General features: G+C 39.5%; 1 protein-coding gene across 10 annotated transcripts in view; it reads right to left on the bottom strand.

The window, feature by feature from the left end:
- Positions 1-14,168, bottom strand: part of plekha6 (pleckstrin homology domain containing, family A member 6) — a 141,064-nt gene that overhangs the window by 100,893 nt on the left and 26,003 nt on the right. For 9 of the 10 annotated variants that reach the window (XM_049471616.1, XM_049471620.1, XM_049471619.1 and 6 more), the window contains exon 2: positions 4,934-5,017. In XM_049471616.1, the coding sequence (XP_049327573.1) occupies positions 4,934-5,017 (84 nt within the window). Of the gene's footprint in view, positions 1-4,933; positions 5,018-8,711; positions 8,825-14,168 lie in introns of those variants that run through there. The other variant, XM_049471618.1, reaches the window with a different exon arrangement.

The following is a 14,168-nucleotide window of genomic DNA, read 5'->3' as shown; positions in this document are numbered from 1 at the left end:
TAATTATTTTATTATTATTTTAAATATTGTATGTTAATATTGACATACATAAATACATCAGAACTATGATATGTGGAATTGTGTAGCAAACTAAATTGTCTTTGATTTTTCTAGTTTAGATTTTTTAAAGTATAACCAGCTCAGTTGTTTGTTTTTGTTGACAGTAAAGACAAACACTTTACTTTTTATTAATAGAAATTATACCACCGTTAGTTCCGACTCTGCAATGTGATTGGCTGAGAGGCGGTCTGTGAGTGCCATTATCAGCCGATAATGCACTGTAACTGAATCTCTCCATGGAATACTCTGCCACATACAGGTAACCTAGCAACGATGCAGCGCTTACAAACCAAACAGTGCAACAGCTACAAATCTTAACTTGCAGAGTTTTTATAACCAAAAAGATCATATTTTCTTGTCCTCTTTAACTCAAAATATTTTAATAAACAGCGGTAATGGAACTGTGGTTTAATCGCAATAATACACTCTAGGTTTGTGTTATAACGTGTAATATTGGCACTGTGCCAATATTATACTTAAAAAAAATGAAATCAGAGAGAATTATTTCTTAAAAATGTCTTCCTTCACATTTACATTGTAGAAAATATATATTTTTTGAAACCTTTGTGAAAAGCACTGAATAAGAAGGTGCACAAACACATGACATGTACAGTATCTTCATTTTAAAACTAATATGATGCTCTGTGCATCAGTAATAAGGAACATGTTCTGAACACAGTAAATATTGATTTGTATGCAGTAAAATCATTACAGTGAATCAGAAGCGTGCACCGTGTTAAAGATTAACGCAGACGGGCGTACAGAAACATCGCTAATGCGAGCAGCTCGGCTGAATTTCAGCTGAGCTATGAAACCGTGCCGCGTTCCGCTGGCGCTCCGGTGCCAAGCCGCTGTATTAATTGCCTCGGACCATCAAGACCTCAGCTTCAGAGGCGTCATGCGTTATTAATGCGTGCTGGACCTGCAGCCGGTATTGATCCCCGTCAGCACACACAGGATAAGAGCTGCACCGAGCCGGACAACTCTTTAAACTGCAGGATTTACTGATCCTATACACAAACCACAGAAATTGGATTTCACTTCATATGATATAAATGAAAGAATGCAGTAATAAGATACAGTGATTGATTGAACAGGGTCTAATTTGTTTGTTTGTTAATTAATCCCTATTAATTAGCGGTGGTACAATACAGTATGATCTTATGATCTTTGGTATGTTTTTAGTTTTTTAGTTAACTTTTTAGTTTTTAACCTTGGTTTGTTTTAGCTGTTTTGTTTTCACATTTCTTTTTTTGTTTGTTTTTTAGTTATTGCTTATTTATATTTTACTCTTTTATGTGATTACCTTAGATTTTTTTTTGCTATGAATTTATGATTCCTACTTTTAAATTCTTATTTTTACCTTATTTGTTGTATATCTTAATAATATTTTGAAAATTACAAATTTAATAATTTAATAAAAATAATTATCTTATATATCTTATTAAAATGATGTTTTTTATGTTTGTTTGTTTTTTTTTACTTATTTATGCTATTTACATTTTGTTGTCAATCCCCTCCCTATGTAATTGCTCGTCTACATTGTAAATGAGGGCCACCCTCAACGTACTTTTAAATAGTTTAAATAAAGGTTGCTTGATTAATTGATTGATTGATTGATTGATTAATTGATTGATTGATTGATTTGCCATAATTACAATACAATAATAAAAAAAAACGTTTATAGGTAATACTTTAATCAGAAATATGACCTATAAAATATTTATAGTTTTTTAAAAGAATAAGAAGCAAATAATAATAATAAACATGGGCACACATACAGCTCTGGAAAAAATAAGAGACCACTTTTGGTATTCCACACTGGAATATAATCAAGAGGAAGATGGATGATCACAAGCCATCAAATCAAACTGAACTGCTTGATTTTTTGCACCAGGAGTAAAGGCATAAAGTTATCCAAAAGCAGTGTGTAAAACTGGTGGAGGAGAACATGCCAAGATGCATGAAAACTGTGATTAAAAACCAGGGTTATTCCACCAAATATTGAATACTGAACTCTTAAAACTTTATGAATATAAACTAGTTATGTATATACACCGTTTTTAGAATTTACATTGTATATACAGTCCCAGTCCAAAGTTTGGACACACTTTCTCATTCGATGTAAAATACTCATGCATGTAAAATGATGTAAAATGAAGCATTTAGGTGGTCTTATCCAAGTTTTTTTTGAGGCTGGTAATGTACCCTGTGCAACAGAGGTAACTCTTGCTCTTTCTTTCCTGGGGCGGTCCTGATGAGAGCCAGTTTCATCATAATGTTTTTGATGGTCTTTTTGTCTTTTTTTCTTAAAGTTTTTGAAATGTTTCAAATTGACTGACCTTCATTGCTTCATAAATTATTTTTTTCATTACTTAGTTGAGTAGTTGCTATAACACGGATATAGATCATTACTCAAACAGGGATATTCACTGTATGCCTACTCTATCTCTCCACAACTTCATAACGGATGTTCTCAAACACATTAAAATGGCAAGAAATTCAAGTAATTTGAAAGAAGCTCAGCACAGCTGTTAACTGATAGCTCACATTGCAGTAGAATAAAAGTGGAATAAAATACTTTGATAATTCTAAAATATAATTTTAGATCATTAATTTTTTTTTTTTGAAATAACGAAAAAACACCGAATTTAAGGTGTGTCCAGAAATTTACAGACTCATAATGTACTATCAATAACTTTAGCTCTAGCTAAAGACTTTTGCTCTTTATATTATTGTAATTTCAATAATTACGCCTCCTTAATAGCACTGGCAACCATTATAAGCTCAGCAAAAAGAAGCCAACTTTGTTCAGTGTAGTAGTTAATAGTTTTAATCAGTAATAACCAATTAAAAATTGTATAATTTGTGTAGCTAATATATATATATATATATATATATATATATAAAATAAAATAATTTCAGTAGCGAATCTGGTCTGCATTTGGTCTGGAGTTGTTTAGTTCAGCACTGACAGATACGTGAATCATTATACCCCTAATATTCATATATTAGCAGAGATGCTATTAAATTACTCTACGATGAATACATGCTATTGAGCAGCTATTGACAGCAGTACAGGACTGATCTGGTTGCCAAGTCTCCCCGTATCTAATCCTGTGCCAATGCTTTGATAGGGTTACAATGAATGCCCACACCAACAGTGGGTCTCAACCTCCCCAACCTCCCCAACCTCCCCAACCTCCCCCTGCTGCACCCCCACCTTGTTTCCCTAAACACACTGTAAACCTACTCGCGTCTTCACCTCATCCGGGAGAGGACAATAGAAGAGGGTAGTGTTGCAGGGGGCAGCCGGGATCAGAGACACCTGCTGAAGCCAGAATCTTCTCTAATGCTTCCCAACAGCTTTAAAAAACATTATCTATGGTACTGTATGTACTCTAGGTGTGTGTGTGAGACACCTCTACCACACACCACACACCACCCTCCTCAACTTACTTTGTTTTTCTGATAAAAAGCTGCTTTACAGTCCCCTCCCAAAGTATTGGAACAGTGAAGTCAATCCATGTATTTCTACTATAGACTAAAAACAATTGGGTTTAATATTTAAAGACGAATATTATTTTCAGATATTTACATACATCTAGATCTGATACACAACTCAAAAGATAGTACCTTCTGTCTGAACCCACCCTTTTTTCTATTGAGCAAAAGTTTTGAAACATGTGACTGTCAGGGGTGTTTTATTGCCCAGGTGTGTCCTGTTACATTGATTATTTTATTTAAACAATAAATAGTGTTAAATGTCTACACTTAGTTTCACGGTTTAGGTTTTATCTGTGCGGACTGAGCATTTATAAATTCATAGTTAGAGGAGTAACCAACATGAAAAACAAGCAAGTGTGAAGCTGAGAAAAAAACAGAATCTTTCTAAATAAGAAAGTCGTCACTGGTGTACTAAATAACAGATGTTGAACAGGTAGACCAAGGAAACCACAGCAGTTAATGACAGAACGTTGAGAGTTCTGTAAATAAAGACCCCAAAACAACTGTTAGTGACATCAGCTACAACCTCCAGAGGGCAGGAGTGAAGGTATCATAGTCTACTGTTCATAAAAGACTTCATAATCAAAAATACAAAGACTTCAGCAGAAGATAAGAACCACTAATTAGCCAAAAGAATAGGAAGACCAGGCTGGAATTTAGCAAGAAGCACAGAGACAATCCTGTGAACTGATTAAAGACTGATGAGACAAAGATAAACCTTCGCCAATGTGGTGGAAAAGCTTACGTTTGGAGAAAGAAAAGATGAGAGAAGATCAAAATCAGCCAGAGCCATTGCTCAAATATTGACCATAGCCAGAATGACTGTTTGGAATGTGCTGAAGAAGAAAGTTGTCACTGGTGTACTAAATAACAGATGCTGAATAGGCTAAAGTTTGGAGAAAGAAAAGATCTGCTCATGATCTTTGAAACACGGTGGAGGTAGTGTCATGGTTTGAGCTAGCATTACTTATTCTGGGATGGGTTTATTAATCTTAATTGATGTTTAATGAACTCATAAGCCTACAGAAACATTTTGTCTGTACATTTAAAGGAAGATAAAACCAAACTAAAGATTAAGTCTTATTCGGTTTAATCTATTTTACGTTTATCTTGTCCTATTTCTAATTTCTATAAAGTTGCATTACAACAATAATATTATAATTGGTCATTTAGGCTACAATTTTACAGACATTCATAAAACTGTACATTTAATGTTCAAATCAGGACACAAATTAGTTATGCAATGAGCGTCCACTGCTGTTGGACCCACCGATCACCCATATTGATCCCAATTTGATATGTATTGATTAGTCCCAGCAGGACGTCACAGGAGTGACTGTTAAAAAGGGAAAGAGTGCAGACTCACGGCAGGGCTTTGAGGATTGGTCCGTTTTCTTCCAGGCGGGTATGGATCAGTGGGTGCCCAGCTGGCCCATTCGGGTCATTCTGGCTGTAAAACAGAAGAAGATGGAAAAGCGACGGGTAAATGTGTTGTAATTTCCATCAGCAGCCACAACAATCTTTCAGACAACGTATTTAATAATTCAGCAGCCAGACTGAGTCACGTTACGCTAAATCAATACACATCCATTTCACTGTGTATATGTGTGTGTGTGTGTGTGTGTGTGTGTGTGTGTGTGTATATATATACTGTATGTGTGTGTGTGTGTGTTTAATGGCAGCCGTCAGTGTGAGTAGTGTTAAACAGACGAACTTGTGAATAAATATTTGAAATAAAGTTAAACACAAAGCTGCTGAAGGAACAAACACTGCACTGTTCTACACTACTGTCCTAACAGTTAGGTTATGTTATTAAAGTCACAGCGGTCCATTCTGAGCTTAACCCGCCAGGCAGCTCCCAGTTCGACCTGAACACAGAGTCTCGACCCACTTTAAGCACTGCCACACTTTCAGGTAGGATGTAGTCTAGGGACTTCTGCACTTGCTCATTTTTCTTCTGTCTAAACTACAAGTGTTTCTGCAGGGATTCTACACTGGCATTGAATCATTGCACAAATAGTCTTCACAGCCAGTACAACCGTATGGAATATCCTAAAGAAGAAAGTCATCACTTGTGTACTAAGTAACAGATATCGAACAGGTAGACCAAAGGAAACTGGATCATTGATTTTACTTTTTCTGTTTAACCTGCGTCCCATTGAGATTCATAAACACATGATTAGTAATAGAACAGAGATTCTGTAGGTTCTAGTGCATTTACATTAATGAGCCACCTATATAAACTTTACCAATAACTAGGGATGGACACTGCACTGATGCAGGTACCAAACAGTAAAGAAAATCATTATTTGATCCCTTGCTGATTTTGTAAGTTTGCCCACTGACAAAGACATGAACAGATTATATTTTTAACGGTAGGTTAATTTTAACAGAGAGAGACAGAATATCTATATAATTAAATCCAGAAAACCACATTGTATATATTATATACGTTTATTTGCAAATGGTTATACTAGAGTGTATATGAGTTGAAAGCAAAAGAATATTGATGATTAAAGTTCATTACATGGCTTATTAATTATTACTTTGATAAAATACATGGAGAAACAGCATCAGGCGCAGTTATTTTTCTTGATAATCACACCTCTAGGATACATGTAGATACTAAAAACCACCTGACACTCAGAGCAGCCTATGCCTTTCAGTATTTTAATCAGGACACACAAAGAAAACTATATACAGAAATGTAAACTTTTTAGTCTAAATGAATCAAAATGTTTAAGTAAAAATGTGCAAGTAAACTAAAAACTATACAAAGTAGTGTGCACACCATACCTAGCTTTAGTTTGAGTAAAGCAGGTAGTTTCACACTTTTTCTGTGGACACTTTTGAGTCTTTATTTACTGATATTATTTGGTTTGAAACATCATATAAATATGTTTGAAGCTCTAAAGGTAAATAATATTGGTTGGGGAAGGAGATCAAACTTTTTTAGGTGTTTTTCTCAATGGGTTTCTTGTAGATTTATTTTTAGAAAGAGTAAATTCCGCCCTTTCTAAGCATATATGGGTTATGTTTATGTGTGAAGGGATTCCTGAGTAATAAAGCTGAGAACACAAGGTGCGATTTTGGAGGTAAAATCCGTCCGTAGGGTTCTAAGGGTTAACGTCACAACCTGTTTTCCCAAAATTCACTCTAAATATACCCATAAAAAACCTTGCTTTAGGGTATATGGAGAAAATTTTGAGGAGATGTTTCGAGCTGAAACTTTTAAATGGTATGCCAGCAAATCACAAAAACATTTCATATCATCTATCTACATATTGTTTAATATAAAAGAGGAAAACCAGTATTGTAGATTGCATAGACTGATACTGATACTGATTCTGGATATGTAATTAGCCAGCAGACGAAATCCAAGTCACTGAATACACATCGCACGTGGACAATGCTTCAGACACTCCTACACACATTTATACTGAGGTAGCAGCATGCCTCCTTGTTTATACACAACAAATGATTCAAACATGAGCTCTCCACAACGCATCTGATTTAAAAAAAATCCCACAGTGTCTGCCAGGCTTAACTTTGCAGCACCAATATTGCACAAGGTCCATAGCCAGGTCGCTCTTTTCTTCACACTAGCAAGTTTCCAGTGTGAAAACTCACAGGTACTCATTTCACATCTGATTAGCATGCTTTGGTTTGCAAGTTGCAAGCACACAGGAATTAGACATCAATTAGATCAGACACATCCTGTTTCCTGCTTCTTATTAAAAGCTACACAGCAAATGGAGAAAGAAACTAGATTAATTGATTAATCCGTACCTGTGCAGAACAATTCAGTGGAAAACGGCAAAAAAATTTGCTACCACAGATGTGGCTTGCTAAGGGTCCTAAAGTGAGCCGAGGATGTGGCAGACAAATCTCCCCCTTCAACTTTCTGAAGTTTTTACGAGAAGTTAAGAAGTATGTGGAGGCCTGCTGCAGAACTTCTGGCCAAATTCCTGGCACTGGATGCTCGCTGACTGGGATAATACAAGCACCGACTGTCTGGGCAGTCTCCTAGCCGAGACACACACAGTGATACACACATTCTGAGAGATAGGTAGAGGAGGGACAAGGGACAGCAGCCAGGAACACACTCATTCCGAAGGTATGCACCTCTGACACGCACCCTTTTCCCCCGTACCCTTCTGCAGCAACCTAGAAAAGCAGATGAGCACTGGGAAACACATGGTAAAATCTGGTCAAAAAACATCAAGCTGTCTGTTCGTGGAGAGGTGCATGATGTGTGGACGGCTTGGTAGGTGACGTGTGCTGCTTATGTAGTCCAACTCTAGGGTCTCAGAGCTCCAGCTAGGGTCCCGTTGGAGGGTCCTTTGCGACCGGGCAGGATTGTGACTTGAGCTTGAGCATAACCTACAAACCTATTTAGAGGGACAGATCGACTCAGGGCAGAGCAAGTCAGAGCAGAGGCAGGTTGTTAAGACGCGCTCTGGCAGTTCCAGGCTAATTTGACAGCGCTCATATTTACAGCCAGGCTCAGGCACATGGCCACAACTCTGCCTGCACACCTCCTCCCATCCATAAGCTCACGTACACACATATATCCAAACACAGAGATGCAAATATAGGGCTCTAAGGGTCTGCTGCGACCGAGCAGGTTCGCGACTTGATTGAGCATAACCTACAAACCTAATTAGATTGACCGAGCAACTCAAGGCGAGTCAATGCGAGCAGAGGCAAGTCGTTAGGACCCGTTGAAGCGGTTTTGAGCTCATTTGACAGCACTCATATTTACAGCCAGACTGGAGCACATGGTCGCAACTCCACAAGCACAACCCCCACAGAAAACGCACGTACTTCCAAACACAGACACCATGCCGAGATCTCAACAACAACGTCCACGAGGACTGCCTAGAAAAGCCGGGACGTATCCCTCCAGCACTGCATTGCAGTCCTCCTGCCTGACCTCCAGCTCAGCTGCTGTTAACTTCCCTCGTCTCCCTCTCTCGCGCTCTCTCTCTCTTTCCCTCTCTCTCTCTCTCTGTCCCTCATTCCCTCTTATCTTCTTTCTCTCTCTCACTCTCGCTCTCTCTTTCTCTCTCGTGCTCTTTCGCTCTCTTTCCACCGTCCTCCTGCATAGCGTTCACCTGCATAGCGTCCCTCGCCTCACCTACCTGATCCTCCGGTCCGCTCGGAACTTCAGCATTTTCCCCCGGATCAATCACATAGCGCATGCAGAGAGCACACACACCAGCTGAGGGAAGAAATCAAGAGAGAGAGTGAGAGAGAGAGCAAGGGAATGAAAGAGAGAGAGAAAGACAGAGAGAGAGAGAGCAGCTGGCTCGCGATTGCAGGAACGACTTTATTGCCGCTGCTGTTCTAGGGTGTTGCATACAATAATTGCTGCCCTCCTTTTCTCTCCTTGAGAAACGTTTGCTCTCTCTCTCTCTCTTTCTCTCTCATGCACTCTCACGCTTGCTCTCTCGCTCATTCGCTCTCTCTCCTTTGCTCCCCCTCTCTCTGTATATCTCCCTCGTGCTCTCCTGCCTTCGCCAGAAGTGCAGGGCTCAGCTCGTTTGGTCCCTACCACTGTCCGTCTCTTTCTCTTGCGTTCTCTCACGCACTCCCTCGCTCTCGTGCACTCTTTCGCTCTCGCGCACGCTCTCCCTCCTTCCAGCCCTGCCTTGCTCGTCCTCGTTTCATTTGTTTCCCACAGGACTGGCTGACACAGAAGGACCCAGGCATGCACAGGCCTGGAATCAGAGCCCGGAGACGCGAGGGCGTCCTCGGCTCCAGCGAGGGGCCGCTGGGGAGGGTCATTACCAGTGACCTGAAGGAGTCCCGGAGGACAGCAGTGGAGCAATGACAGCAGTGACAGCACAGGCTAAAGGCTTGGAGCGTGGAGTGTGCAGCGAGGAAGAGGCGGGATAACTGGGGGGGAAAAGTGAGGGAAGGACGTAGGAAACTAGGGGGGATGGGACAATATTAGCCATTCAGGTGCGACGCTCCACTTCAGGATCCTCCCTGCTCCTCGTCTTACCCGGAGACACTCGCAGAGACCCTCGCTCACAGACTCTGAGACTCTCAGAGTCTGAGATACTCGCGCCGATTCAGCTCCACAGTAATCAGATCAACGGTTCGTACAGAGGCGACCTCAGCATTAAACCCAGCAAGCCAAGACCCAGGCTTCCCAGGCTTTAATAAAATGTCACAGTGTCACATACTGTACATCCACGCCAGATGGATTTTAATTATGTCTCCAGGCATCCCATCAGCCATTTCCCCAGCATTTTAGAGATGCTATCATTCATATTTATTTCATTTAAAGCAGGATTTCCGCCTCATTCCGAGTATTTTTAGAACGTTTGGGACGAAAGACGGAAGATACTGTCCTTGGAAACAGCCAGTGCCCTTGATTTGCACGACTAGAATACAAAACACAAAGTACCATAAATCAGCATCACCATTCACACTGACTAACAGGCATAAAGTGCCTGGCATATACTGTACATATAGTTCTGGAAAAAAATAAGAGACCATTTAAAAATGATGAGTTTCTTTAATTTTACCAAGTTGAAAACCTCTGAAATATAATCAAGAGGAAGATCCGTCGAACCAAGCTGAACTGCTTGAATTTTTTGCACCAGGAGTGGCATAAACTTATCCAAAAGCAGTGTGTAGGAATAGTGGAGGAGAACATGCCAAGATGAAAACTGTGATTAAAAAACAGGATTATCCCACCAAATACTGATTTCTTTGCATTATTTGAGGTCTGACAGCTCTGCATCTTTTTTTTGTTATTTTAGGCATTTCTCATTTTCTGCAAATAAATGCTCTAAATCTGGGAATGTGTCAGAAATGTTGTCTGAAGTTTATAGAATAAAACAACAATGTTAGTTTTACTCAAACATATACCTATGAATAGCAAAATCAGATAAACTGATTCAGAAACTGAAGTGGTATTTTAATTGTTTTCCAGAGCTATATAAATAGTTGAGCAGATTCAAAAAGTGATATGCAAATGTTAAGGAACAGCATAAGTAGCATGATTACAAAGTGTTACCTCAGCAGATATCTTAGAAATGGCTTTCTTTACCTGTATACATAAGTTGTGAGGTGTTATCTTGTAAGTGTGGTGGCCAGCACGCTCATGGCAAGGCCACAGGAGTTGGGATGTTCGAATGGCCTAAAATTGGGTATCTTTAACATTTTACAAAGTGCAGGCCCATTGCAACAAGGCAAGCAAACCAATCAACACCTAGGATTGATTGGTTATGATTTAAATGCAACGTCAAACTATGTAAAAGCACACATTTAAATTCTGTGACTGTCAATTCAGAAAAGTACAATGAAAGTGTTATTAGAATCCCTCTCAAAGGGAGGCCCCTCCCACTTGCTGCTGACGGTAGCCAGCCAAGTTCAAGTAAACAAACAAAACTGTAATTCTTAAAAAATATATTTTCTTTCAAAGTGAAACGAGCGTTGGATGTAAATCTACACAGATTTCTCCTTATTTACAGTAAGCTAAGATTTCCAATATTTTAGCAGTAGCGCTAGCCGCTCTTAGCAGCAACTAGCGCTAGTAAATACCGCCGACATCGCTACACAGACAAAACCCTGAGTGTTCTGGTAAGCCAGGGTACTATCAGCGTGTGGCTTGTTTTAACACATTAATACACAGGCTACAGTCCGATATACTCATCTTTGAGTGGCAAAAGAGCTAGCCCTGCGGTTAGCGGCTAATGCTAATACTGCTCCAGCCTCAGTACTGGAGAAAAACTTCACTGAAACTCCTGTTTAACTCTGTACTTCAGCGGAGTGGCTTTACTGCTCCTTACAACCTGACTGATAAGATTCATACAAGGTGCACTGGTGATTTTTGGGATAATTTTTTATTACTGCTGTTGATGAGCAACACAGCCATCTTGGTTTCGGAAATTGGGGTTATTAACGTTCTTTAGACATTCTTAGCAGGAAATATGAATTGTGGGGGCGATTCAGTTGAAAATACCAACTTTGAAAACTCTGAAACTCTGGCATTACTTCGGCTTCTACATGTTGTACAATGATCTTTTTATATTTTCTCCAACAAAGACAAAGAAAACCCATATTTTGCAGGTTTTCTCTTTCTTTCATTCACTAACTGACTTTCGCTGAAATTCCAACACCTACGGCACATTCATTCACACATTCCTGCAGATAAAAGAGTTATCTGATCCAGCTTCTTTCAAGTCTTTGATTTCATCTATCTCTCTCTTTATCATCTATCTCTGCTGAAAATCACCGCACTGTCAACCCCACTGACAGCTCTGACGTCTCTCTCTCTGCTTTTCTCACCAGATGGACCCCCTCACTCTGCTCCTGCCGTGGACGGATATGAGAGAGACGTGTGCACAGGAGGCGGCGGAGGCTTACCTGTCCCGCTAAAGGAGATTAGCTATGATCCCCCACCTCCACCTAGCCTTACTGACGTTATCTCAAGTCTTCACTGCTGTACCGGCGAGCTCCGCGCGTTGGAGTCTGCTGGTTTTCTCTGTGTGTTTACATTTTGCTTAGCCTGTAATGAGAGTTGTGCTAATCTGTGGAGCATGCTAAAAGTTTAGCACAAACACTGAGCATTTAGAATTTGGTATTTAGCGCAGCTCAGTGGTCAGCGCAATGTTTCTTAATATCACTAGCTAGTTAAAGTTGCATGAAAAAGCACTCTTAATTTATATATATCTTATAGCAGACAAACAGCAGAGTGATATTTGAGAAGTGAAATGAAGTCTTTAAACACAATAAGGCAAGTGCATAAATTTAGACACCATTGTCGTTTCATTGATTTGAATGGCTTTAGCACTAATTATTGGAACAAAAAATTAGTTAAGTAAGCTCATTTGAAACTTGACCTACATACACATGTAAATCCAATTATGAGAAAGGGTTAAGGTGGCCAATTGCTAGTCTTCTCTGAAGAGTGGAGACGTGGGAGCCTCACAACACAACTCTCAAATGACCTTAAGACGAAGATTGTTCAATATTATGATTTAGAGGAAGGATACAAAAAGCTCTCTCGGAGATTTCAGCTGTCACGCCACAAACAGAGTCGCTTGAGGTATGCTAAAGCTAAAGCACATTTGGAGAAGCCAGCTTCATTTTGGAATAAGGTGCTGTGGATTGATGAATCTAAAATTTAATTATTTGGAGGGCGGTATGCATGGCGAAAAAAAGAAAACAGCATTCCAAGATAAATACTTTACTGCTCCCCACAGTAAAATTAGGTGGGGGTTTCATTATGCTGTGGGGCTGTGTGATCAGTGCAGGGACTCTGGAGTACTGGGAATCTTGTTAAAGTTGAGGTTCGCATGGATTCCGGTCAATATCAGCCGATTCTTGAGAACAATGTTTAAGAATCAGTGAGAAAGTTAAAATTGTGCCTGGGATGGATAAACGAAGCTCAAAATCTACTAAAGCGTTTATGCAGAGGAACAAGTGCAACGTTCTGGAAGGATCATCTCATTCCCCAGACCTGAACATTATTGAAAATCTGTGATGTGATTTAGCCAAGCCAGGCAGCACCTTTACTGTTGGGACATTTAAACTTGGTAGGACAATTTTAAGAAAAATGGTATATTATGCTACAGAATTAAATGGAATGGAACCACAGTGTCTATGTATACACACAGTCTATGGTGCAGCTAAAGATTAGCATTGAAACAATGCATTCCCTCTATTTACTCTACATTCATGCAAAAGCTACAGTTATAGATTTCTTTGTTTCAAGGTTTAAAGCTAATATTAAAAGCTAGCACCCATTTGTGTACTGTTTAATCACAACGGAAAGCCCTCAGAAAGCCATGCTGTGCTTAGCATTGCGAGCAGCACACACAACCTAATGGAACAGGGAAGGTCAGCCAGTAGGTCGTTTTGTTGTCAGCGCTCGTGGGAATTGGAAATGAATTCTATTAGCGGGCTCTCAGACGCAGCAGCCCACTCGCCGATCAGTCAGAGAGGCTCAGACAATAAGCTGCTTGTGATTTCTGTGGAGGTGGAAATATGTTTTGGAAGCTTTTCAACAATATTGGAGATGCCCACGTATGTCTAGATTTGATTTTACAAAGCTAAGCTTCAAAAAATGCCCTTAAATTAAAAACGTAAACAACTTCTGAACTTTGCATTCCGAAACTGACCTTTACTGGTAGTATAAAGGGCAATGCTTCACGTGAAGTTTCGGTTTCATCTTTCTCCAGCACCACACAAGCAATCAAGGAGTTCCAATGGCAGCAACTGGACGTATCACAGATAACACATTCTAACTCATTATTTGATCAGGCCCACTTCTTTGGTTTTCTTTGAGAATTTTCTTAGAAACAGAGTGATTGCAATATGATCTGATGTGTTTTAGACTAGTTCAATCTTAGGAGAAATGGGATTGGGCCTAAAAACCCACTGATGCAAATTCCCAAAATGCGCAAAATTCGTGCATTGCTTATACAGCGCTTAATTACTCAGGAATGCGCCAACGCACCAACATGAAACCAACATTAAATAAATAAATTAATAAATAAACAGAGAACAAAGAAACAAACAAAAGAGAGAAACAAAAGATCATAAACAAATAAACAAACCAGGAACAGACGAGAGGTAAT

This window comes from Astyanax mexicanus, chromosome 24 (genome assembly GCF_023375975.1).
Source record: "Astyanax mexicanus isolate ESR-SI-001 chromosome 24, AstMex3_surface, whole genome shotgun sequence".
Lineage (NCBI taxonomy): Eukaryota > Metazoa > Chordata > Actinopteri > Characiformes > Acestrorhamphidae > Astyanax > Astyanax mexicanus.
Note: the sequence above shows the minus strand (reverse complement) of the source record. Positions and strands in the feature narration are given on the sequence as shown.